Source organism: Lycorma delicatula, chromosome 10 (assembly GCF_047948215.1).
Source record: "Lycorma delicatula isolate Av1 chromosome 10, ASM4794821v1, whole genome shotgun sequence".
Classification (NCBI taxonomy): Eukaryota; Metazoa; Arthropoda; class Insecta; order Hemiptera; family Fulgoridae; genus Lycorma; species Lycorma delicatula.
In genome coordinates, this window is record NC_134464.1 from 3,902,171 (window position 1) to 3,927,481 (window position 25,311).

Consider the following 25,311-nt stretch of genomic DNA (forward strand, 5'->3'; position numbering starts at 1 on the left):
ATATATATATATATATATATATATATAAATAAATAAAATACTCAGTACAATTAAATTTATTTCAATTTTGTTAAATAATTGCATTTATTTGAAGATGTCATCTTGTCTGGACATTGCGGATTGAAGTGCGATTTTGGTGTTTAATGTATTGTGTGTTTAGTGAGGTATTATTCGTTTATTTTAATATTTGTTTTATTTTGGATATGTGGGCCTTGATGAGTTTTAAATTACCTTCTGTAATTTATACATTTGTAAATGTTTTTCTGAAATCCATTTAATTTACTTTTTGCAAAAGTTATTTTTTATTTTGTCCTCGCCATTTTTTAAATTTAATTTATTAATTTATTGTAAACATGCTGGTGATAAAACGTATCGTAGAAAAGAGGAATTTAATATTTACTGTAGTTATTTATGTAGGCTTATGTGTAAACTAGTTTAGGATTGTGTTTTGAACTTATCAGTTGATAGGTCAGAAAAATAGGTTATAAAAACTTAGCTTGAATTTGTACCTTATTTATATATTTTTCATTTCCCAATATTCTTAATATTATTTGAATTAAACGAAACCGCATTGAATTGTACGATTTTCACATTAAACTTTCATTTGATTGTTTTTACATTAAAATATAGCCGTATCAGAGAACTGGATAGGAGTAAATGACCAGTGTCTGCTATCAGTTACCCAAGTTGCTGATAATTAATTGTTTTTAAGTAATTTATGGGTCGTTAAAATGTGTTCATTCTTGCTTATTCAGGCATCCGATGAAACAACTATTTTGTAAAGTATATTTTTGATAAATTGCCAGCATTGAACAGGGTTTTGAGGAGGTCTGTTTGGTATACAGTCGTGAGTTGTTAAATGCTACCTCGTTTTAAGTAATAGGCTGATTGCGCATTATTGTGCGAGATTGGTTTGGTTTACTTTTCCGTCGTTTATTTGTTCTTATTTAAAAGTTTTTTAAAATTTACAGCTGGTTTTATAAGATCCAGTTAGTTATAAAAAATGAATTTTTTTAAATAACTAAATTTAATAAAGTGGGCTATTTACAATAGAATTGAGGCAGTTTATTAATTCAAAGCTTAATGGACTAAAGCTGTCTTATTAATTCATGGATTTAAGCAAAAAATATTTCAGCTACCAATAATTTTAAACTAAGTAATTTAGATATTTATATACACAAAATTGTATGTATGTCAAAATGTAATTGAAAGAATGATAGAATTCATTTACATTTCAGCTACATTGACTTTAACATTTATATTCCTGTATTATAAAAAAAGTATTATGTAGTCAGTTAAACAGAAAAAAATGTTTTTACATAGGAGAAATATTGTTTTATAATTTTTTTTTAATTTACTACCTTTTTTAGTATAACTATATTATTGCACATGGCTCTTGTTCTCTGATATTTGTTATTTAGTCTCTCAACTGCGCTATTGACTACGTTTTGTAGAAATGCTAGTGTTAAATTTCAGCAAAGACATGATGAATAGAATATGAATGGTATTTAAAATCAAAGTAAAGATAACAGCAATATGCATGTTCTAAAAATGTTCTTAAATCACTTAAAACAAGAAGTTGCTGAAATATAATCATTTGTTACCTTACTGTATTTGTGAATGCAAATAAAATGAGTTAAATAAATATTTATTGATAAAATAGAGAATAAGTTCAATGTGATTTAATGAAAAAAACTATTTATCCAATCAAATAGCCTCAACAATATCTAAATGGAATCAATGCATTTTACATCAATCTTAATTTTTTAGAGCTTAACTAAGGTAAAACAATTTATGCTATTGGTATGCTGTCTATAATCAAGTACAGGTTTATGTAATTAAAATGTTACCTAGGTTATATAGAAAATAGGTTGTTGCTTAAGGTGAAAGAACTTTTAATGACGCTGTGCTGGCTTTTACACTCATATTTTATTAAGGAAGATTAAATGGAAGAAATGATTAACATAAAAATTTTGTCAGAATTCAAGACCACTTAATGTTAGTCAATATGCTAATCATTACATAGTCACACTGTTTTCGCCTTAGGAGGTGAGAGTCTCCCATGGGCTGATTACTAATGATTTGTATTTTTATGTTATAATTCTACTTTTATTTAGATATTATATCTAATCTTAGGAAATATTATATTATGATTATAAACCAATCCAAGTAGAAAACCTAAAAATGCAAAATTATCTGCATTTGTTATAAGGTATCATTGTTATAACTTACTCTGAACAAAACAGAATTCAGTGCAAAAGTTAAGTAAATTATAAAGGTTTTCTGAAAAATTAAAGATTTTTAATTTAATGTACTTTAAGAAAATTTATTTACTGTATTTCTGTGAAATTCTGGTTAAAAATGAACCATTTTGTGATATATTTTCTATTTATATTTAAAAAGACAGAATAGCTTAAATAATAAAAATAGTGTATTGTTTATGATTTCATTTCTATAATTTGTCTCACAAAAGCGTGCAGCAAACCAAAATATAACAGTATGATTCTAATTTAATTTAGCACAATTGACCTGAGAAAAAAACACTTACAAAAACACTTTTAATGTAAAAATAAAGTAACAATATCTTGTAATAAAAAAATTTTAAAATTGTGATAAAATGATATATATACCATAAAAAAAATTAAGAAAGTATGTTAGTGCTATATTAAAATTTCATCAAGTAAAACAGAAAAAAATATTCGTTACCTCAATGTATTTCTTCAATACCGTATAAGCTACTATCTATTGAAGTATTGTCATCATTTCCTATATTTACATCTTATTTCTTTAATAATATTTTCACACAAATTGACTGTTTGCTTCCTAATTTTTTTTTCTTTATTTGCACGTTGAATAAATTTTTTCCAAGTATTTGGATCTGCTCTTAACACCTTCTATCAATAAATTCTTTACATCACTTAACTTAATGTTATTTATTTACTCCCATTGTATCCTTTGACATATCAAGTGCCCATATCTATGTATCTGATTAAAATTTAGAGCAAGGCACTTGACACAATTTTTTGATTTTGCGATTTCATCTACTTGATAATGAATATATTTGTGTTTAACTGATTTTACTGTTTTTAATTCCCATTCTTTGCAAATTCCTCCAAAAATCCACTGTTGTGGAAGAACCTGCCTGCATTATTTTTATGTTTCACCAGATCACACTTTCATCAGTCTCCACAACTGCATCATTACCTTACCACCTATTTTGCCCGTCAAAAACCGATGTACAATAAAAGCACATATTTCTCATGTATATATTCCAGTCGACCATAGTGCATAAACTTATGTTCAATTGTCGATCGCAGAAGTCTACTGAAATAAGTTGCTTGCATCTACAATAAATGAAGCATGTAACAGTAACTATTGGAAGCCTACTACCCACCAACCGATTTTCAACATGAACTCGCCTAGTTTAGCTACAAGTTCTTTTACTCCATTTCCTCTTTACACAATCACTGAAGTATAATTTCATGCCGTGATCCTGTCAGCATTTTCAGGAACGTTAACACAACTCCATATTCCTGAAACAACTGTACTGCTGTCTCTTCAGTATTTGGTAGCTGTCACAAATTCATTACTGTTATTTCTTGTTACTATTTTTGTTGTTTGTGCACAACAAAAATAATGTGTAATAATATATAATGGCTATATATGTAAAATAATAGCTTTATACGTGTATACAATACCTGTGTATGTAAAAATAATAGGCATGCTGGTTAATCTACAAGTACCTTTACTTTTTACTAAACATCAGAAACTCATTTCTTTTTAATTTTTGTTTGATTTTAAGAAAAATTGATAATTCAAAAATTCATAATTTTTAATAAAAAATAGACATTAACATCTTGTTTGAGGCGTATTGGCCAGAATATTGGTAAAGTACAATAATATATTTTTCTAACATTATTCTTATGATTTACATGATGGAAACTCTTTACCGCATTCATCCTTTAATAATTAGATTTTTATTTTTTTTATCTGAAATTATGTAAATTTCTTTAACCAACTCTTTAAGACGACTCAAGGCTAGTGAAGTTCCTTCAGTGAGTGTTTTATTAATATTCATCATCATTATTAAATATTTATTATGTTAACATATATTTGTCTGTGTGTAATCTCATCTCTTGGAGCTCTCCAAAAGTCAAACAAATTTTCAAGATAAAAAACTGGGCTGTATTAAAAATAATAACTTAGCCACGTGTTTTTATTTCTGAATGTGTAATGTTTGTTAAAAAATATAGTTACTTAAATTCTTTTTAAAATAACAGCGGTATCTACGTCTAATTAACAAGATGGCAAGACTCTTCGTGTGACTTGACAATATTTTGGTATATCCTTCTGTTATAGTTTTTAATAAATTACCCAAATAATTTAAAAAACTTGAATTTTTTACAGAAACAGAATTATTCTATCAGTACATTTTAGAATATAATAAGAAACCCTGAATTCTCTGCATGATTGTTCAACATATACATAAAATATGTGCTTATATGATTTTGAGTAATGCCACCTGAATCGTGATTTATTTCCTGAATATTTTTTATATTATCATCATGTATTTACCTTAATGTTATTTTGTGTTTATATTTTAAATAATTAAATCATCGTCATCTTTGGTTACATTTTGTGATTCTGCTGTAATTAAGATTTTACCACAGTGTTACTTGATCCATCCAGGCAAATGATGGGGCAGTAACTTTTTTTTGTCTATGGAATAGCATATGGATGGTACCTATTTCTGACATAATCTGTATATTGTATTAGTATGTACCAGTCAGTATAAAAAATTTATTTTACTTGCAATATATCATTTCATTCATTTAATTCATGTTGCAGTCTTTTCTTCCAAAATATTTGTAATTTTTTCTGTTAATAAGGTTCATTGCAAGTTTTAAAGAGTATGTTTTGAAATATCTTATTTATTTTAGTAAAAGAATAAAAAAAAATTTAATAATTTAAAAATTAGTTTTACCCGAACGGGTATTGGATGATCACTGTTCAAAGTAAGGTTTAAAGTTTTTCTATTATAATGTGTTGGAAGACTATGTACGATTAAAAATGATTTTGAATGATTATTTGTGTTATCCGTTTGAGTATCTCAAATGTGTAAAGTTTGTATCCTTTTATTATTTTATGTAAGATTTTCATGTCACTGATGTTTGTGCATGTGAAGCATCGATCTTCAAGATGGTTAAAAAAAGTAGATTCATTGGTGGAATAAAGTGCTTTTATATCCACTTTCTATTTTGAGAAAATACTTTTGTCATTCATAGAACTTATTAATGCAAGTACTGATGTTTGTAACTTCTAAGAAATCTGATTTGTTGGAATGTTTTTTTGTGAAAATTTGATTACACGGGAACAAAAAGTAATTTTTTTTGTTTCAGGAAGAAAAATGTGTGATTCTGATAGTATTTTTTCTCATGAATTCAAATATGATATCGGTTTTCCCCATCACACAAGGTTTCAGAGAGACATGCATTTATAATTTCAAACATTTTAATGCTTTCTGCATTCTTAACATTACACAATATTCAAAATTTGACTCTCCTAGAAAGTAAAAAATGATGATTTTCTGCTATATACCACCTGTGGAGCATTCCTCTTTATGGTCCAACATTAATTGGCCAGCATATTAGAATTCCATTTGCCTTGATACCTCTTTTCCATAGCTGAAATCTTCTGCTGAAAGTATTCCCCATGCTCGTCGCTTATTGCGTCAGGATATTCCGGGAAGAAATCTAGGTGCGAGTGCAGGAAGTGTACTTTTAAGGACATATTACAACCCAAATTTTTATAAGATCGTTTGTAATATCACGGTAATTTCCCACCTTTTGATTTCCCAAAAAACTGAGTAACATTTTTGAATGCTTACCAAGCTGCTTTCTCCAGTGATTCGGTAGTTACTCAAACTTTTCATCATGCATTAGTGGGTATTTGTGGCCCCCACAAATATTTCTTCTTTAATTTTTGCATCACTAATTTTAGGAAACTTCTGTTTTAAGTACATCAAACCAGGAGTATTGTCAATGGCCTTGACAAAATTCTTCATTAATCCTTATTTGATATATAACGGAGGTAGATATACATTTTTAGGATTACACAATGGGTCATGTTTCACATTTTTCTGTTCAAGAATGAGTGATTAGAATTTAGGCTATTCTTTTTTAATTAAATGGTTTCTTCTGTCCCTACTATCCCATTCACACAAAAACAACAGTACTTTGTTTAACTAAGCTGCAGACCAAGAATAAGTACAATTACCTTCAAATCACCACAAATATTCCATTTGTACACTGCATAATGAAGCTTTTCCTATATAAATTTAAAGTTTTCATGTATTTCTTTCACATTAACAGAGTGAACCACAGGTACTTATGGGAATTTATTGCCATTATACAGAAGTACAGCTTTTAAACTAACTTAGAGGAATCAATGACAAGCGCCTTTCTGTTGGGTTATGTTCATTACAAAATGTCCTATAAGAGAAGAATTGTCGTTACAAAACACTAAGCCATTTTCTTCAGAAAAATAGTTTTTAATTCAGAATGACGATTATGATAAGTACATATTTGTATTCTTTTGAAAAAGATTTCATCCTTTTAGCCAGGAAACAAGTATTTCAGACTGTTTTTTGGACAACTTTAAATCTTGTATGAGAGATTTTTTTGAGTCAGTAAATGAGGCTCAGATGAAGTGCTTTGTTAAACAGTGTGGAACTGGTCTCATTGCAGATTTCAAGTTAGGGTACACCACTCGCTGTATGTTTTGATTTGCAATGTAATGTTTTGTAATCCCTTTAATGTTTGTTAAGCAGAAATAACAGTCAGAAGAGTAATCTTTGGGTTCCTTCCAAATCAGGGATAGCAAATGACACCTGTTGTGTGCCATTTTTCTATGCAGTGAGAAACCTAGAACACAATAAACAACAGATATGTGGGGACCAGGCCCTTGTTTGGTCCCTGACTTTACACCCAAAATAAAGTTTGTAACACTTTTTTACTAATGGAGTAAGATTTCGCGTTTGGCTTGAGCATCACTTCACAACATACATAACAAAAATTGTTAGGATGATTTAAACAAACTAAGCATTTTGTAACTTACGACTAATTAAAAAAAATAAAATTGTAGATATGTAATACACAATAATTCAGACACACAAAGCACTCACAATGACGTGTTTACTGGTTCATTGCTATCTCACAACTGGCATTGTTCTGATGAATGTGTGCTACACTAGACACGTTTGTATATGGTTTTTATACATGTCCGAATCTGCACAATAATAGCAATGCTACCCTTTGAGTTAGTTCATTTGGTTCCATCATATTTACAACGCTGTAGGATCTTTCACTTGACACTGAACAAATGGATGGAAAAACATTTTAAAATATTTAAAAAAATTAAAATAAAAAACTGTGGGTGATGGAGAAATTCCAAATTCATATTTGAAAACAGGATAAAAACTGCATTAAATACACCTGTCATGGTGACCAGTGTAATATATATTTTGTTTGTAGTTTTGTATGCAATGTTTCACCCCTTTTTAAATAAATAAACCTCTTTACTTTTTTTAAATTTGTTTGTGGTTAGAGTTGTCTTTATAATATATGCAAGTTTTTTTGTTGTGTTCATTTTAATGAAAGTTAAATATATTGACTGTGTTGGTTATGATAGGTTTTCTGTGTCTTGATTGTATGACTCATCTTCTGTGGTGCGAGACGCAAGAAATGTGTTTTTATATATGACTAATATCTACTAAAATATATTTACAGTAAGCAAACAAAAAATTGTTTTTGCAAGTTTTTTAATGAGCCTCTATTTGAAATTTTAAAGGTTTTTAAAGAAAGATGTTTAAGCATTTATTTTGCTTTACAGATTAACACATCCTCGTATACATGCCTTATCAACTTGTGCTTTTTCTAAGAAAGCTAGGAAACTAAAATTTGACATAGTTATTCACAAGATATTCCTTTGAAAAAATAATATATATGAAATGATTTTTTCTAAGTGGATGAGTGAGAAATAAAAGTTAATTTATTTTTTTTTAAACGGTTCAGATTAAACTCTGAAATTTGTTCGGAATATTTACTCAAATAATATAAGAGTAATATTTTTCTAAGTTGGAGAATTTTCTTTGAATCTTTGTTTTTGAAGGGTTTGTTTCTTATTAATCCGTGGTCAAAAGAACCAGTTGGTTAGCAATCTTTCTTATAGCAATCGATAGTTTATTAATTTGGACTTCAAAGGATCACTCTGTTCATTATAAGGTAGAAATTCTGAAAGTAACTGACATTCAGGTGATACAAAGAGTCCAGATTGAAAAGTTTGATGTTTGAAATTCTGAAATGGAATTATAAAGGGAAAAATTTAAAAAGGACTTGTAAATGTATTTATTTTGTTATTTTTTACTTCCTAGTACATAGTAAAGTATTGTGATCACAAAAAAGTTCGGTTTTCAGATTTCAACAGACATATTCGTTTTAACCATCCCTGAATCCATTTTGACTAGTTTTGGCACGATGTCTGTACATACGTAGTATATCGCATAACTCGAAAATGATTAGTCGTAGAATGTTGAAATTTTGGATTTAGGACTATTGTAACATCTAATTGTGCACCTACCTCCTCCACTTTTGATTGCAATCGACTGGACCAAAAAACCCAAAGACTTTTTCTTAACTGCAATAATAAGCCCTCATTCAGAGCTTCTCTACGATATATCACAAGTAGTACTTATTTTCCCTGGTTCTAGAGTTATAGCCAAATAAAATTTTAATTAATGAAATATTTGAATCTTACAAGGGGAAGGCACATTGGTTCGAATCAGACTTCATATACGTGTATTTTTTTTTTAACTTTTTTTTTTAATTTAAATTTATTGATTTATTAATAATTATTAACCTCTGATTGTAAAAAAAATTACAATAAATACTAATTCAATAACAATAAAAAAAAAATATGAAAAGAGATCAGAAGTTATTACTGAAATAAAATATTATGTACTTTCCATTTTAATTCAAAAATTTTTACGGAGGTTAATAATTATTAATAAATCAATATATTTAAATTAAAAAAAAAAGGTTAAAAAACAAATATGTATATGAAAGTTGGATTCAAACTGATGTGTCCATGGTTTTGGATCTGACACGTTCTCACTTACACCACATAACTACTTGAGCGAAGTGAAACAAAATTAATATATTAACTAATAATATAAAATGTTGATATGGACACCACAATGCAATTTTTTAACTGTTCACTTTATTAAAGAATTGAAGGATCGTATCTCATTTTCTAATGAAAAAAGTTTTTAAATGCATAAAAAAATGTGTATATGTAATTTAATAGGCGTACAAGGAAGTTATTATGTGGTGTCCACATCAGATTTTTTTAAACAGGAAAAACTGCATAGAGAGTAAAACGCAATAAAATAAGTATGTGGCAAGTAAAAATATAACAGAATTGAGAATTAATAATATTCAGCTTTTGTTAAGAATTTTTTTTTTTGTTAAGCTTTTTTTTTTTTTAGATATTAGTCAATCTTAAATTTTGATTGTTTAAAGTTAGCAGCAGATTAAGGGCTATTAAAATGTTTGTATGTACTTGGTTCCAACTTCTAAAAACCAAAACGTGAAGAATTAAAAAAAGTAAAAAGTGTGGAGTTTTATTTTTTTGAAGTCGTTGTAGTATCATAGGGACCACATATAAGCTTGCAATTATGATTTCTCCTTCTGATGTTTTTTCCTTTCTTCACTATTTTAAATTCAGATTTTTTCCTTTCTCTTCAACCTGAGAGTCCTTTATCCCTTATATCTTATCTCTATAATCACTTCTATTTTCTACATCTTCAAATTTTGATATTCATGTACTATTTCTTCCTTAACTTGTTTAAAGATTTTTCTCTTTTTTCAAAGTAACCTTTACTTTCTTTACTAAACTGTTTTATTCATTTTTTTATTGTGGTAATATTATATTAACATTCTCTTTTTTGTTGTTGATATTCTTTCAGTTTTCTTGTTTAGATCTTTATTGCTATTATTCTCCATTTACTGAAATTGGTTCTAGAATCTGCCTCAAAATGTTTCTTTTTTTCTATAGTAAGAAAAGGTGGTGTGGTATAGCATTCTATGTATAACTATGTTTCCGGTTTTACCTCAGCTTCCTACTGTTCTACCACTGCACTAATGGATAATGCTTTCTTATTTGTATTTTGGCAGATCTGATGAACTGTTTCTATCTTTCTTGCCGTTTCCTTTATAGATATATATAGGTTTTCCTGTTGATGTTAACCATTCTTCAAGATATTTAAATTTTTTTTCATCTAGCTGGTGTTATCTTTTCTATCTGTTATATCTTCTATCTTTTCACAAGAAATTTGAAATTTGACTGTTTTATTATTTTTTCTATCTTGCTGTCTCTTTTTCTTCTAATAGAAATATCTACGTAAGTCAGATCGGTACTTACGTATTAATGCCACCGCAGCTACAGCTGCTGTTTAGGTTATGTTGACTTCGTACTGACAAATCGTACGTTATCAAAATAACCTAACTAAATATAACCTACATTCGCTCGCTAACCTCTTATAATTAACTTTAAATATGCATAATATATACAACTTATTAATAATATAACCTTAATTTTATAGCACCAAATCCAATTAATGTTTAATCCACCGAAATTCGATTGACTACTTTGTTTTTAAATAAAGCTGCAGCTGCGGTGGCGTTAATACGTAAGTACCATCAGATCTTACTAATTGTTTTTTTAATTCCTCTTTTTTGTAATTCTTTTTTTAGTGTCATTTTGTAAATTTAAGCCTGCAAATAGTTACAATAGTTACTGGAGAAACTACAACATTATTGCCTCAGTAAAATATACTATAATAAATAGGAGAAAAATATTGTATAATTTATTCATATGTTTTCTTTTTCTTTTTTTCAGGTTGACTTATAACATTATTAAATAGTTATTTATATATATGTTTACCGTAATATTTGTAATAAAATCATAACTGATGGTTTCGTCTGATGGTTCACTAACAATGGATGCTCGGCAAGATCCGTGAGTCTGAAGTTTTACATTTTTACAATTTATTTGCTAATAAAAGTCATACAGTCAGCATCTCATTATTATCATCATCAATTTCATCGGTTACCACAAGCATTATTTGGCATACAACATAATTAGCAGTTTTGAATTATTTTTATGTTAGTTTCTATTGTATTTTTTTTATTACTATTTTATTTATAATTGTAAAAGTTTGCATGTGTGTTTTAATGATGATTTATTATATAAGGAATTTCACATACTAGTTATATATTTTTTTCTTTTTTAAGTAATTTTTAACATATTTTCATTTCTGTTCTACTAATTATCAATATTAATTTTAAAACTCATCAGTTGAGATACTCCCTGACAGAGTCTTATTCTTTAAGACTCTTGGGGATTGGCATCCCCAGAGGCTTAGCCTCTGCAACTTTTTGATTGGTATCTTTTTTTCTATTAAAATAATACCAGGTTTTTGCAATTTCATTTCATGTCATTATTTTTATTAATGAAAGCGATGAGGTTACAGTTCTTAACTAACTTTGTGTACTAGATAATTAAATGGAATAAGATCTGTGTGCTGCAATGGGAAGGGTAGTTTAGAACAATGGTGATTTTCTGACTTTTGGAAGAAAGGTGTGGTATTACTTCTTTAGATCGCACGCACGGTGGAATTTTGAGGGGGTGAAATTGAAATCTTGATGTTTTTGAGGTATGAACAGTACAAAAGTACCATTCACTTAAAATTTAATTTTCTTTTACAATAAGGAATAAATTAAAGTCTGTAGTTGAGCTTAAATTGAGCGTAACTCAATCAAATCTCGAACAACTCTATCAGTATTAATCAAATTTTCATATGCACAACCAACTTTATCCTACATTAATTTATCTGTTAACTCCTACATTACTATATACAAAGGACGTTTAATAATTAAACAGACAAATTGAAGTAGAGAAAAAAATGATTTATTCAATGACAATGAAACTTAACACTACTTTTCAACGTAGTCTCCAGCAACATTTAGACACTTGTCCCATCGTTCTGTGAGCTTTCTGATTCCCGCTGCGTAGAAGTCTTTACTTTGCTGTTTGAACCGTTTGTGTAACGTTTTTTTGACCACTTTGTTGTTTTTGATCTTCTTGCAAAAAGTCTTCGAGCAGGTCGAACAAATGAAAATTGGATGGGGGTGAGATCTGGAGTGTGGCAACACCTCCCAACCCAACTTCTTGAGTGTTTCTCCTGTTCTCTGAATGATGTGGGAGCATGTGTTATCAGGCAAGAGTATCACACCTTTTGAGAGAGCACTGTGAAGTTTTGCCTTATCACGGGTCTCACATTCTGTTGGAGCATGTTAGAATAGTACTTACTGTTCACGGTACGTTCTTCTTCTAAATAATCATAAAAAATTGGGCCTTCAGAGTTCCAGAAGACCATCAACATCACTTTACCGGCTGACACAATTGAGTTTTGAATTTTTTTTTGTTGGTTGAATTCAGATGTTTCCACTCAAAACTTTGCTGTTTGGATTTGGGCTCGAAATGGTGTAGCCATGTTTAATCATAGGTTATTCTAGAAAGTACCTTCTACTTCAAACCGTTCTTTGAGCTCAGAACAAATGTGAATCCAGTTTTCTTTGCAATTACCTTGGAACCCATCCTAAACACATTTTGTGATAATTCAACACATCTGGAATGATTAAATGCATGGTTCCAACGCTAGCAGGTAGGGAAACTTTTGACTCGCCTGTCGTCCCAAATAAGATCACTTATGTGATTTTGCAGGGTAATAGTCGAATCTTCAAGAGTCTTCCAGAGCGATGGAGGTCAGTCACACTTGTTCTGCTTGAATTAAACTGTTCCACCTACTTATACATGTTACTACAGTTAAACATTTTCACCGTACTATTTCAGCATTCTTGAGTAAATTTCTGCCAGTTTCACACCTGAGAAAAAATCTTATCGCTGAATGTTGCCTTCCGGCATACACGTTTCAAGCAGAACTGGCATTCTGAAATCAACAAAAGAGGTTTTGATAATTATGATCGAACAGCTAATTAAATATATGTTCGGACGGTTGCCAACTTGACGCTTAAAAAATTTCATTGTCATTGAATGAACAGTTTTTTCTCTACATCGATTTGCCTTTTTAATTATTGAAAGGCCTGTGTATAAAATTTGTGACTCGAAAATCTCCAAAACAACTAGATCAATTTTATTAAAATTTAGATATGTTATAGTAGTATATAGTGCACGTGAAAATTTGATAAAGGTTAGTTGAGTCATTCAATATTTGATTGAGTTAAGCTAAGCAACAGACTAGAATTTTACCTCAAATTGAGGTTATGTTGCCTGTGTATCGGTATATTTTTCATACACGCGTATGCAGTGCCATAGCGGTGAATGAGTTGAAATTTAATGCTTTGTATAGGGCCTACTCATTAATTGAACATATGTAAGTAAAGTCTGCCTTCTTGTGCAGAATTACCCAAAGATTTTATCTGTTTTTTCTCCAGGCTTTTGAGGCCTTTTCTAGTAAGGTAGAAAAAAGTATATTGTATGTATTGCTTTTTATTTAAAAACAAAATATAGTCTGCATTAATCCAAGAAAAGTTGCTAATCCTAATTCTCTATTGCTCTCTATCTTTAATTTTTGCTATTTTTATAATTATTTATTAACTATTTATTAATAGATGCTATATCATATTTATTAATTTTTGTTTTATTTTTTTTAAAATGTACATGATCTGGTATACCTCTATATGTACTCATCATTTTTTATTTCCTTATACAGAGTACAAGGAAGTATTGTAATCACAAAAAATTTCAGATTTCAATAGAAATATCCATTTTGACCATCCCTGAATTCATTTTGACTAGTTTTGGCGTGATGTCTATACATACATACATACATACATACATACATATGTATCTTGCATAACTCAAAACGATTAGTCATAGAATGTTGAAATTTTGGATTTACGACTGTTGTAACATCCAGTTGTACACCTCCTCTTTTGATTGCAGTCGACTGGACCCAAAGTTTCCAAAAAAATCCAAAATCTAAAAAGTTTGAATATTGGACTTTTCTTAACTGCAATAATAAGCACCCATCGCTTTTCAATGATATATCATGAGTGGTACTTATTTTCTTTGGTTCAAGAATTATAGCCAAATAAAATTTAATTAATGAAATATTTGGATCTTACAAGGGGAAGGCACTTCAGTTCAAATCTGACTTCATTTCCTTTTTTAAATTTTTTTTAAAATTTAAATATATTGGTTTTTATTAATAATTATTAACCTCTCGTTGTACAATGAATAATAATTCAGTCATAACAACAAAAAAAAAGAATTGAAAAAACATGAGAAGTTTTTAATGAAATAAAATTTTGTTGTATACTTTTAATGTTAAAAAATGAAATTTAATAGATGTACAAGGAAGTCATGTGTCGTCCACATCAGATTTTTTTTTAAATTCTGTTACCCAGTTTATAAATTTCTCTTTAAAAGTTATGTAAAATTAGGAACATTTTATTACATTTTCATGTTATGAAATAGATTTTGAAGAATTACAAGTACTGTGTGGTCAGTTTAAGGTTTGTGATTATTACGATTAATTATACGTAGTTATGCTTAAATTAAGACTTTTGTTCTTTTGAATACTGTAGATATTTTGTTCTTAGTGTTGTTTATTAAATTGGAAAACATAAATACATGTAGAAATCGTTTTAATTAAAATTTAAATCGTAAATGGTCATTTTGATTGTTACTATCATCATCAGAGCAACGCTGAAAATATATAAATCTAAAAAAAGAAATAATATGAATCCAAAATAGTAATAGATAAATATGAGTTACTAATGCCATTTAAGGACACTTAATGTATATTCTTTGCGAATTTTACTCGAAAAAATTTATTCCTTAATATTATTTATTTATTCAATAATATTTACTTTGCACAAATTTTAATAACACTTCAGCAATGATTTTGTTAAATGAGATTCAATAACTGATTCTTATATCATTTTTCGTGCTTATTTCAAATATGAAATCAGATCCTTCTAAGAGGCTTATTTTTTTTATAACTACCATTCTTATTTTAAGACAGTATTATGAATGAACTCCATAAACATAGCATTTTGCCAACGTATTTTATTACATTATTTATCAATTAAATAGCTTTTGTTTATTTATTACAGTCCCTTAATTGTTGTCACAATGATTTGTTAGATTTATACACCAATTAAAATGAACAAGAATGTGACTTATTCTTCCTATTTTCATCTTATTGTAGGGGTATTCCATTTTAATTGAACAAATGATCACAGTGCATTACAATTTTTGATTTTGATGATATTTGGTATATAACTACCCACTTTGTAGTAGCCAAAAATATTTTTTTAATATTAAAAAAAATGTTTTCTTGAGTAATCTATTTTCTAACTTGCCAACTGGTAAAAACAGCCATTTTCATCACTTTTCCATGAGCTACAGCATTCTTATTTTACATCGTACAGAGGGTCAGAAAGGGCTTTTTGTTAAGAGTAAAGATGGAACATCATCTTTACTAGTGTATTCAAAATTCATTTTGTTACATAACCAAACATTGTAATATTTGCTGAAGTTATGTTTAGAAAAAGGTTTTTTCAAATTTGTTTTTTTTTTTTCAAATTTTGGGTCCAAATTAAATAATGAAGGGATTAGGGTAATGCGTTTTTTACCTTTTAACTCTTGGGTACTAGTAATACTTACAAATGCCAAGTGCCCTTCATTTAAAAAAAAATGGCCGCCAAATTGTAAGATTTTGAAAATGTCTTATTTTTGGGGCCCAAAAACCACATGTGGGACTGGTAGCAAAAATCTGAAATTTTTACAGCCATAAGTACTTTTTATATACTTAAAAACCATATAAAATTTATTTTGTTCGTCAAAAGAGGCTGATGAGTAATGATGCCAACAAAACCGTTAAAAACACTGTTCCTTTTATCTGTAAACAACTTATTTAAAAATACTGATGTTATATATTTTCTTCAGATTATAAAAATTACAGCTAAACTCATTTCAAATTCAAATTGATTGACCCTTTTTTTGTTCTTCACCTTTGATCAATTATTTCAAATTCCTCATGTAAATTGTATCATTAAGTAATGCTTACCACTGAATTTAAAGCGATTGTTTTGGACTAATTTTTCTTACAATTTTCTCTAATTGGAAAGATAAGATAAATGCAAATTTGTTCCACCAGCGACTGGAATTTTATCTTTGTTCAAGCTGTCTGAATTAAAATTATTTCCATACCATTTTTAAAGTGTTTATTGAGACAGGTATTTTTCTTGTTAGAATATTATTTAGAATGCTAGTAGACAAAACATTATTTATTAATTCAGATTTTTAGTCAACTGTACTCTTGATGCTTTTCATCTGTTATTTGTTCTAAATACTTCCAAATTTTATAATTCTCCAAACAGTTTTTTAAATCTTTTGTTAACTTTATATTTTTAGCAAAACAGTCTTTCACAAAAACAGTACTCACTGTAAAAGATTTTATTGCATTAGAATGAATTTTTCTTTTATAGCGTTCTCTCAAATTTATATCATTTTTGTCAGTAGCTAATAATGTTGCTTTTCCTTAGTATTATTGGTGATCTTTGTTTTTAAACCTTGGAAAATTTAATTTCTTCAGTGTCATCAATACTAATTAGATTATATATCATCGAGATGATATAGATCATGTTTTATAAGACTTAGGAAAGTGGCATGATAAAAATTTATTTAAAACAAGCCTGAAGTTGTATAACAACATCAACCGGGACACATGGAGTCTACAATGTGTGTAAAGTCATTAGGATTTATGTTAAGAAAAATTGAAATTACAAAAGCTGTTGCATAAACATCAATTAACAATACAAACCTGTCTGTACTAGCCTACACTGAACTTTTTTTCATTGTTTGGATTGAAACGCATGACATCTTTCCTCAAAATCATCTTAGCAGAATATTTTTTTGAAAATAGGTCAAAATTGGCTTATTGAACGACTGACTAAAAGAATATTATTTGACAGTTTTTCAAATTCATAACTGGATTTTTTTTCAAAGTTGTAACCATGTCAGGTGGACCAAGAGTGTCCCCAGTCAACCATCTCCAAACTTCATCAAATTTTGCATGGACTTTCATTGTGGTGTTAAATGCCATTTTACCAATTTGTATCTCTATATCTGCTATTGTTGATTTTCTGTGATCTCTTGAAAAAAGGGTACTTACCGCTCGCATGTACATGCAAAAAATTATATCTTTGACATATAATTTTCAAGGCAGTAATAATGTTATAGGTTTGAGTTTTAATACTTTTTGTTAAGATTTTATCACAAGTTTCTTTTAGCACCTGGTTTTGGGATATAGAAGCTGAAATTCAGCTAAAGAGTTGTTGCAACAGTTGTAGGTCAAAGTTTGAGTTTATATAATTCCTTATCTATTACTTTAATCAGAATGAGACTTTGTAACCTGAAAAGGACATAATTGTGTAACAATATAGTTTCAAAGCAACTGGAGGCTTATATCAGGAGATATTCATCATTAAATTCGGTCAAAAATTTTTTAGCTCGATTTTTTTTTTTTTTTTTTTGTTTTTTTTTTTTTTTTTGTTTTTTTTTACCTTCCTTTGAAAGCTTATGTATCAGGTATACCTTAGATTTTGTCAATTTTATAATAGTTAGAAAGAATAACTTTTAAATTACCAGTCCAATGCAGTTTATTTTTTGACCCGTAGTTTATAACTGGCAGAAAAAAAAGTTAAAAGATAATGCATCTTTCACACAGGGAGCAAGTTTTTCATCATGTTTATGGATTAAACGAATACCTTCTAATAGAAAGTAATTTTTTATTAAGTAATATCATTTGTTTTGCTGCCTGTTAATACAAAGTTGTTAACTGTATTAGTTGTATCTTGCCTCTTATTGAATGCAGAGGAGACAGTTTCAGCTAATTGTATCTGTTACAGCAAGCACAATTTTTTAAAATATTTATTACATATTCACAAAAATACTAAAATCATAAACAAGGTGAAATATAGTTGTAGTAGTAATAACAGAGTCCAATAAAGTATTACAATATTACATATAGAACACAGTAGCTTAAGAATAAATTAAAAATATCTAAAGTAGCCAGATACCTTTTAGTACAATACTTTTAAATCCGCTTCAGCTCAAATTGTTTCCCACTCATAGACTGGATGTACTGTGGATATATATATTGTTGTCCTGATGTCATTGATGGTGCTTCAAGAGTAGCAAATATATGCTGTTCTGGAATCTGGCAAGTATCCTTTGTAGAGGACCAGTGATAAGAACGAGCTGTACCATGAGGGTGCATAAAACTAATGAGGGCATAATTTTCTTCAAAAGATATATCGCATATATTTTCAATCTAACAAGTACTGTCAAACATTGCAAGCCACATATTGGCCTGGTTGCAAGCTGGTTACTGATATACCTTGAGTAGGTTTATCAGTTTCATAAGCATCAGCTTCAAATACTGAAGTGTCATTTGAGATTCGGCTAACTTGGATTTTAGCTTTGCTAACCGGCTTAAACTGGTGGTTCTCTCTTGTTCCAGCAATTATGTGACCACTACCATTAACAGGCTACCACTAACAGGCTTTCCTGTTTAGGTTGGATTCTTTCAACTTCTCTTGGAATAAAAAAGAAACCTGATTCCTGGTATATTTTTTTACAAAATTCAAATAAGTCTCTTGGTGTCAATATTTGATTTTCTATAGGTCGCTGAAGTCTGGAACATGCTATTAATCGTTTTGTAGTACCTCCAATTCCATCGTGAGGTTATTTTCCACGGCTAGTACCAAAGAAGTTCCATTCAGCTGTTCTTCTTCACGGTGGCAAAAATTGATAAAATTCTTGTATCGAGCACCTGAACCATCGCTGAAGATATATGTGTATGCTATATTTCAGTCACTGTCTTGAAGTATTCGATTAGTTCAGTCAAAAAAAAAATATGAACAGCAATGATATCACGGCACAGATAATCGCTCACCGTGCAATGCTAAGATTCTGAAGCTCATTTTTATTGTAATAAACCGTGAATGGATGTAGTGTAGCTTGGCCATTTTCCCAATAGAATCCCTGTAAAACAAACGAATAGTTCTCGGCAAACTCCATAAGGATAATTGTACGATTATCATTTAAATTTTCCTTCAGTTGTTTTAAGTATGAAATTTGATGTTTTGAAACAAAATGGCGGCTATCAGGCAAAAAACCTTAAGGAAAGCTCTTCAATAAAATTTTCCGTAGTCGCCTGTTGTGTCTCTAATGTTCTCTGTCTGTATGAATCCACTCCTTATATTCTGTTAGTTCCTCCAAGTCATAATCTTTAAGCTCATGTAATGTGCTCTTGTTTGTCAAAGATAACAATTTTTACAAAAACAGCCATAGCAGATAAATAGCTGCAGTTTGGTAAAATGGCATTTCAGACCGTAGAGAACCTTCACCAAAAATTTGATGATATTTGGAGACGGTCAACCGGGGACGATTTTCAAAATTGGACCGCTGACATTGAATGACCCAACTGCTATAAATTGATATAAATGAAAAATAAATTGAGAGTGCCAAACTCAGATGTAATATAGGCGGTTCATTCATAAGCTTTAACGAATGTAACACAACTGTGTTCTCTTTTATATATGTATATATATTATATACATTTATAAAAGTCTAAATTTGATCGATTTTAATTTCTATTGAGTAATATTTCAACAGGTTTAACGTAATAATTTAAAAGTATCTGAAAACAAAAATTATAAATAAAATGGTTAGGGCTCACACATACAACAAACAAAGGGTTGTAATTTAAAGATTTTATGTATGTAGTATCAAAAAACTACTAGATCTAATTTTGTTAGAGGGCGTGTTTATTATTCTTGAAGGAGAGTACTATTCAGAAAGCAGCGGTCGACTCTCCGTCCAACTAACCAAATTTAAAAATCTCAATGGTACCCTATAGCTGTGATAATTAAATGAAATCCTGTTAAAAAAAAGTACCCGTCAAAAAAGAAAATAAAATTTACCTGTTTTTCTCAGATATTTTTTCATATTTCAAAATAAACAAGAATTTAACATTGCATATTATTGGCCTTAAACGTATTGAAATATAACACAATAAAAATTAAGATGATTATTTTTTTAATCAAGTGATGTGGGCTTATGACTTCTCATTGGAAAGCCCCTGATCAGTTACGTCTTTGTTATTGTTCGATTGAATTTTATTTTGTTAAAAATAAATTTACTTTGCATTCTCAATGTTTTTTTGTTTTTTTTTGTATATAATGAAACCCATCATCTCATTAAAAAAGATTTTGCGTTCTTAAAAAATTAAGAAAATTTATAAGATCCACAAAAAAAAATCTCTTTTTAATTACGATTTGTAATATTTTAAGAAGTTTTGTCGTTTAACTCTTAGCAGTAGTTCTGTGTTTATCGTGAACTGTGAAAAATTACGAAGAAAAAAATAGCGGGCAAAAGGGCGGGCTGATTTTAATTTTATTTTCACTAAAAATCATTTTTGTAGTCTTACATTAAATGACGTACATGAAAAGTTATAGGTTGCCGTTTAAAATTTTTAATCTGGTTTGGTGGGTAGATTGCTCCCGTTGAGAATAATTTTAAAATAGTTCCAATCTCCTGAAGAGCGTGAACATTTAAAAAAAATATTATTTATCTTTCACTTATTTGATACTACACGTGAATAGTTTTTTAAATCGTTAATTCTTAAATGTTTTCGCCCTCTGCCCGCATTGAGAATCAAAACTTTTCTAGCACCCCCAAAATTTTTAAATTTACCATCTGTCAAAAGTACTCTCTCAAAACAGCAATTGCAATTATTGTTTTTAAAAGTGGCATATCGTATTTCTGAGAATGCTTGTATAATAATCATATTTGGAAGTATTTTATTGAAATTGTTTTAAAAAAAATTACAATCTTTAGCTATTGACACTGTAACGTGATCTTGGTTTAAACTAAAAGCAGATGATACAGTTATAGTTTCAATCTCTAAAGATTTCAGTACCTCAGCACAAAATGAACAAAAGCCGGCAAATGCAACGCTACATTAAAGACCTCACAATTTATTATTAAAAGTTAGATCGGCTACATCAAAACCCTTCAATTTCCGTACTGATTTGCATCGATACATCGCTTAGAGAGATATGCAGCATTACAGAAAATTCGTAAGAGATACATATTAAAACAGAAATTAAAGCTAAAGTCTTAAGCTTTTCAATGATTTTAATGCAGTTTACTGAAAAAATTTTTTCCTCCGTGCGTTCGATCAATCACGAAGAAAAACATATAATTTTTTTAATTTCTTTAATTCGATGATTTTTGAAATCTGAAGTACACTGTTGAAAAGTAGAGTGAGTATTTAAGCTTTAATTTTTTTTATTCATCTAAGCCTCTTGGTTGCAAAGTTATAGCGGTTTGAGTGCAATAATTTTTTTATCATAAAGTATAGGTGGCCCTTAATTTTTTGTACTAGTGTAGTAGGTATTTAATTTTAGTTTGAAATATCAGGAAAACATAATTTTTTATTTTTTTGGGGGGTTATCAGCCATCACCTTCCTAGACTGCCTGAACGCCCCCAATTTTCTGTGGTTTTGGACCGACTGATTCGAATTAATAATATTACAAAACTAACAGAATTAAATTTACCATAAATAAAATAATATTAAGTAAATTTAAAAAATTCTGTTAAACAATAATGGACTTCCTGTGGGGACTATGTGTTGTACCTCTCACTGCTAGAGCAGTGAGGTATGCGAGCACCTCGTGGGAGGCTAGATCAATCATTACCATCAACCAGGTAACAGATTGGGTGTCCCTGGGGCGCTGTTGTGAGAGGTGCAATGGGGTACTCTGAATATCTAATAGATATTCAGTAAGGAAAAACTAGATAAATCCTTTTACTTCATTGTTATATTTCTGCCACAAAGGCAAAGAAATATACACACACACCTTCGATGACAAAAAATATATAACTTAAGGTGTGTGTGTGTGTGTATGAGTAGTTTAGTTACCGTAGTTATTATTATTCTATCTTTTGTAATTTAGTTTTCTTTTTCGGGTTTCTATAAAGCCTGAATTCTGTAATTATTATTTATTTGTATTATTTTCACAAACATAAGTACAGTGTGAGTTCCAGGGGGTAGACCCCTCTGGGTAGATGGGAATGTTGACCAAACAAGGCTCTGCAGGTGTCCAGGACGTCGGTCTCCCTGGAAAATTGGGAATGGCGAACTAAGTGAGCCCTGTGGCCACGGGTAGGTCCCGAGAAGCCCCAGAGTTGGCTCTTGGATTCACTTGGGCTGACCTGAGCCCTAAGGATCCGGTTTCTGGTCATCTAGTGTATATATATGTATTATGATTACACATATACACATTATGTTAAAATACATTTTAATTTTACGGGAGCAAAAGATTGTTTTAGCTTAAAAACAGCCAAAAAAAAATGGTAATTGATACAATAACTAGAAACTTGTTGCAGGAGCTGCTGTATAATATATTAATATTCTATAAATGGCATGCTTAATAACCGGCTTGAATACTACTATGTTATTAGTGAAAGAAAGTATTCGTCATCCATGAAATTTTATGTTGAAGCTGATGACTCATAGTATCAAGAAATATTTATCGTACGTGTACTTTACATCCATTACATCATCTCTGTAATTGTTTTTCTGTAGAATAGTAAATGAAAAGATTGAATTTTTGTATAAAGAATGAATGTTGAAAAAAATAATTTTTTAAATATTAATACTGATTCCCAGTGATTTGTTGTACATTTTATACGCAGATCGTAAGTAAAATCTGAAAATATTTTAAATTTTACAAAATGTTTCTAGATTATAGAAACTGCTGGCAATGTTTTGAAGGATCAGTATTGGATAATAGAAATTTAATTTTTACGTTTTAACGTGTTTTTCATGTCGGTTTCACCGCTTGTAAGTATTGCAGTAATGTGTTAATTCCATTAAGGTTGCTTTGACTTTGTTCTTTGTCGTAAACTTAATTAGTTTCGGTGAAGTGTAGAGGCTGTGTATGTAATGCATTGTTTCTTGACAAAAAGGCACTGCAGTCGATTTACACTTTCTATACTATTCTTTCTCGATGCTTTAACATCCAAGACGCAAGTGGCATCGGAACGCTTATCAATTTTATAATCGCTAATTTATTTTCAGAAATTACTTGCGTCTCAGGTTTTTAGTTTTTAAATTCCGGTTAAGTACTTTCTCTACTTTTAATGCGGAGAGACGTTTTTGAAAATCAGAATACGCAAAATGACAAAAATGCCTGAAGAAATTAATAAAAGAATACCTGAAACATCGCCAACTTCATTAACAAAATACTTTGCTATCTCGTTAGTTTCAGAGTTAGAATAGGTAATTTCTCCTTCTGGTCTATCTGGTGAGACCGACATACAAAACGGCACTAAGATTACCATCAGTGAAGAAAATGAATGCATTGTGAGACTTGTCGTGCGATTCTAGTAAGAAAACCAAATTTCTAATCGCTTCAGTACAGTCCTTTTGGATTTATGCGTGATATCAGTATCTCGTGATCGCAAAGGGGCTGTTGAAATTTTTCTGCAGTTTTCAACATCGTGCACGTGCAAGTCGGCATTTTCTACAATGAAAGTAGTGAAATCTAAACAGAGAAACAGACCGATAGATCTTGATGATTTGCTCATCGACTTCCAACCGTACGTTTTGACAAACTTTGTGGAACGCAAAGTCGTAAGGAAGCTTGTTACAGGTTTGCCGGTTTAGTATTCTTCTCATCGGCCGACCTGCAAATGTAGGCTACTCTCTCCCGTCGGCTAGGTTTCGAAGATGACTTCCGGTAAAGCCCAAACTGTTAGGAACAGAAGGGGTGGTGGAATGCGTCTTACCCTTCGGGGTTCAGAACGGGCAAAGAGGTGAGTCTCATCAGAAAAAATAATTTTTTTCCGCATCTCAGTCGTCCGTTCTTTATTTTCCTTCGGCAAGTCGTTTTGTTTTCATAATCTGTGTCGTTAACCGCTTCTTTTTAGATTTGCGAGAACCGATCTGAACTTCTCTGAATCGTCATATCAGAAACATCAGGCCCGATGGCTCTCAAGTCGACAGCTGACGACGGGATTGATTTTGCTTTTTCTTATTAGCTTCCAAAACAGATAATAAAAAATTAAAAAGTTTATTAATAGTATCCGTATGTAATAACGATAATACAGACGATTAAAATATTTGCAATAAATTAGGAGTATACAAGATAAATTACGATAACGGTAGTTAATAGTAACAAATTTTAAATAGGCGTGCTCAACAGAACATTTGAAGAAAAAAAAGAATAAAATGTAAAAAATTTGTTATTTTAATTTGTTGAAGTAGCGATCTTTACGAAAGCGCTCATATAAAAAACAAAATATTAAAGCAGTAATAATTTTTTGTGTATAAATTGTTTGACGGGATAGTTTACTAATTTGACGGGTAAAAAATTAGGTAGTAGTTATAAATCTAAACCGCTTTCTTGAAGTAACTGCAATCCCTTAGTGTAAAAAGGGGATTGTATGTACTTGAATTTTCGCCTTATCACTTTTTGTTCTTTCCTTCCTGTAGTAATTGCTTTTCTCTCCTCTGACAACCGTTGCTGTTTAACTTGATTGTGCACGTGCGCCTGTACGCGCGCGCGCGTGCACGTTCGTTAAGATAAATTGAGATTCGTGGAATTTTATCGATCGGTTGTGAAATATAAATAATGTAAAATTTATTTCAGCCGAGCTAAGGTTCATTTGCTATCGTATAAATTCTAGATTAGGGTTTGCGATGTTAAAGTTCACTCGATGACCGGCGACTGTTTTAGTAATACAATCTATTCTTTATGTGCCGTTACTTACCCGAAAGGGAAAAAATATTACTGTTGTTATTACGGTATATATAGATTTCTCACGAATAAAACTTTTCTCTAATGTATCGCTGATTTATTTACTCGAGTAACATGTTACGGTAAAAATATTAAAATAACTTGTTTATTCTGTAGTTTTTATGCGTAAATTTCCATGTACCGAAAGAAAATATTTTGCCGTCTACAATTTATATTTTAGCTTAAATTTAAAAAAAAAATAACGTAAATTAGTTGTAACTATTTTCCTCTGACGTTAATAAATACAGTTCTGTATAAGCGTCTGTGGACGGTTTTACGATATAACTT

At 29.9% G+C, this 25,311-nt stretch overlaps 1 protein-coding gene across 6 annotated transcripts in view; it reads left to right on the forward strand.

The window, feature by feature from the left end:
• The first annotated feature begins 89 nt into the window (after nucleotides 1–89).
• Nucleotides 90–25,311, forward strand: part of Klc (kinesin light chain) — a 394,284-nt gene continuing 369,062 nt past the window's right edge. For 4 of the 6 annotated variants that reach the window (XM_075377622.1, XM_075377629.1, XM_075377627.1 and 1 more), the window contains exons 1-2: nucleotides 97–164; nucleotides 10,957–11,076. In XM_075377622.1, coding sequence (XP_075233737.1) covers nucleotides 11,030–11,076 — 47 coding nt within the window. In that variant the 5' untranslated portion in view covers nucleotides 97–164; nucleotides 10,957–11,029. The other 2 variants (XM_075377626.1, XM_075377625.1) reach the window with 2 other exon arrangements.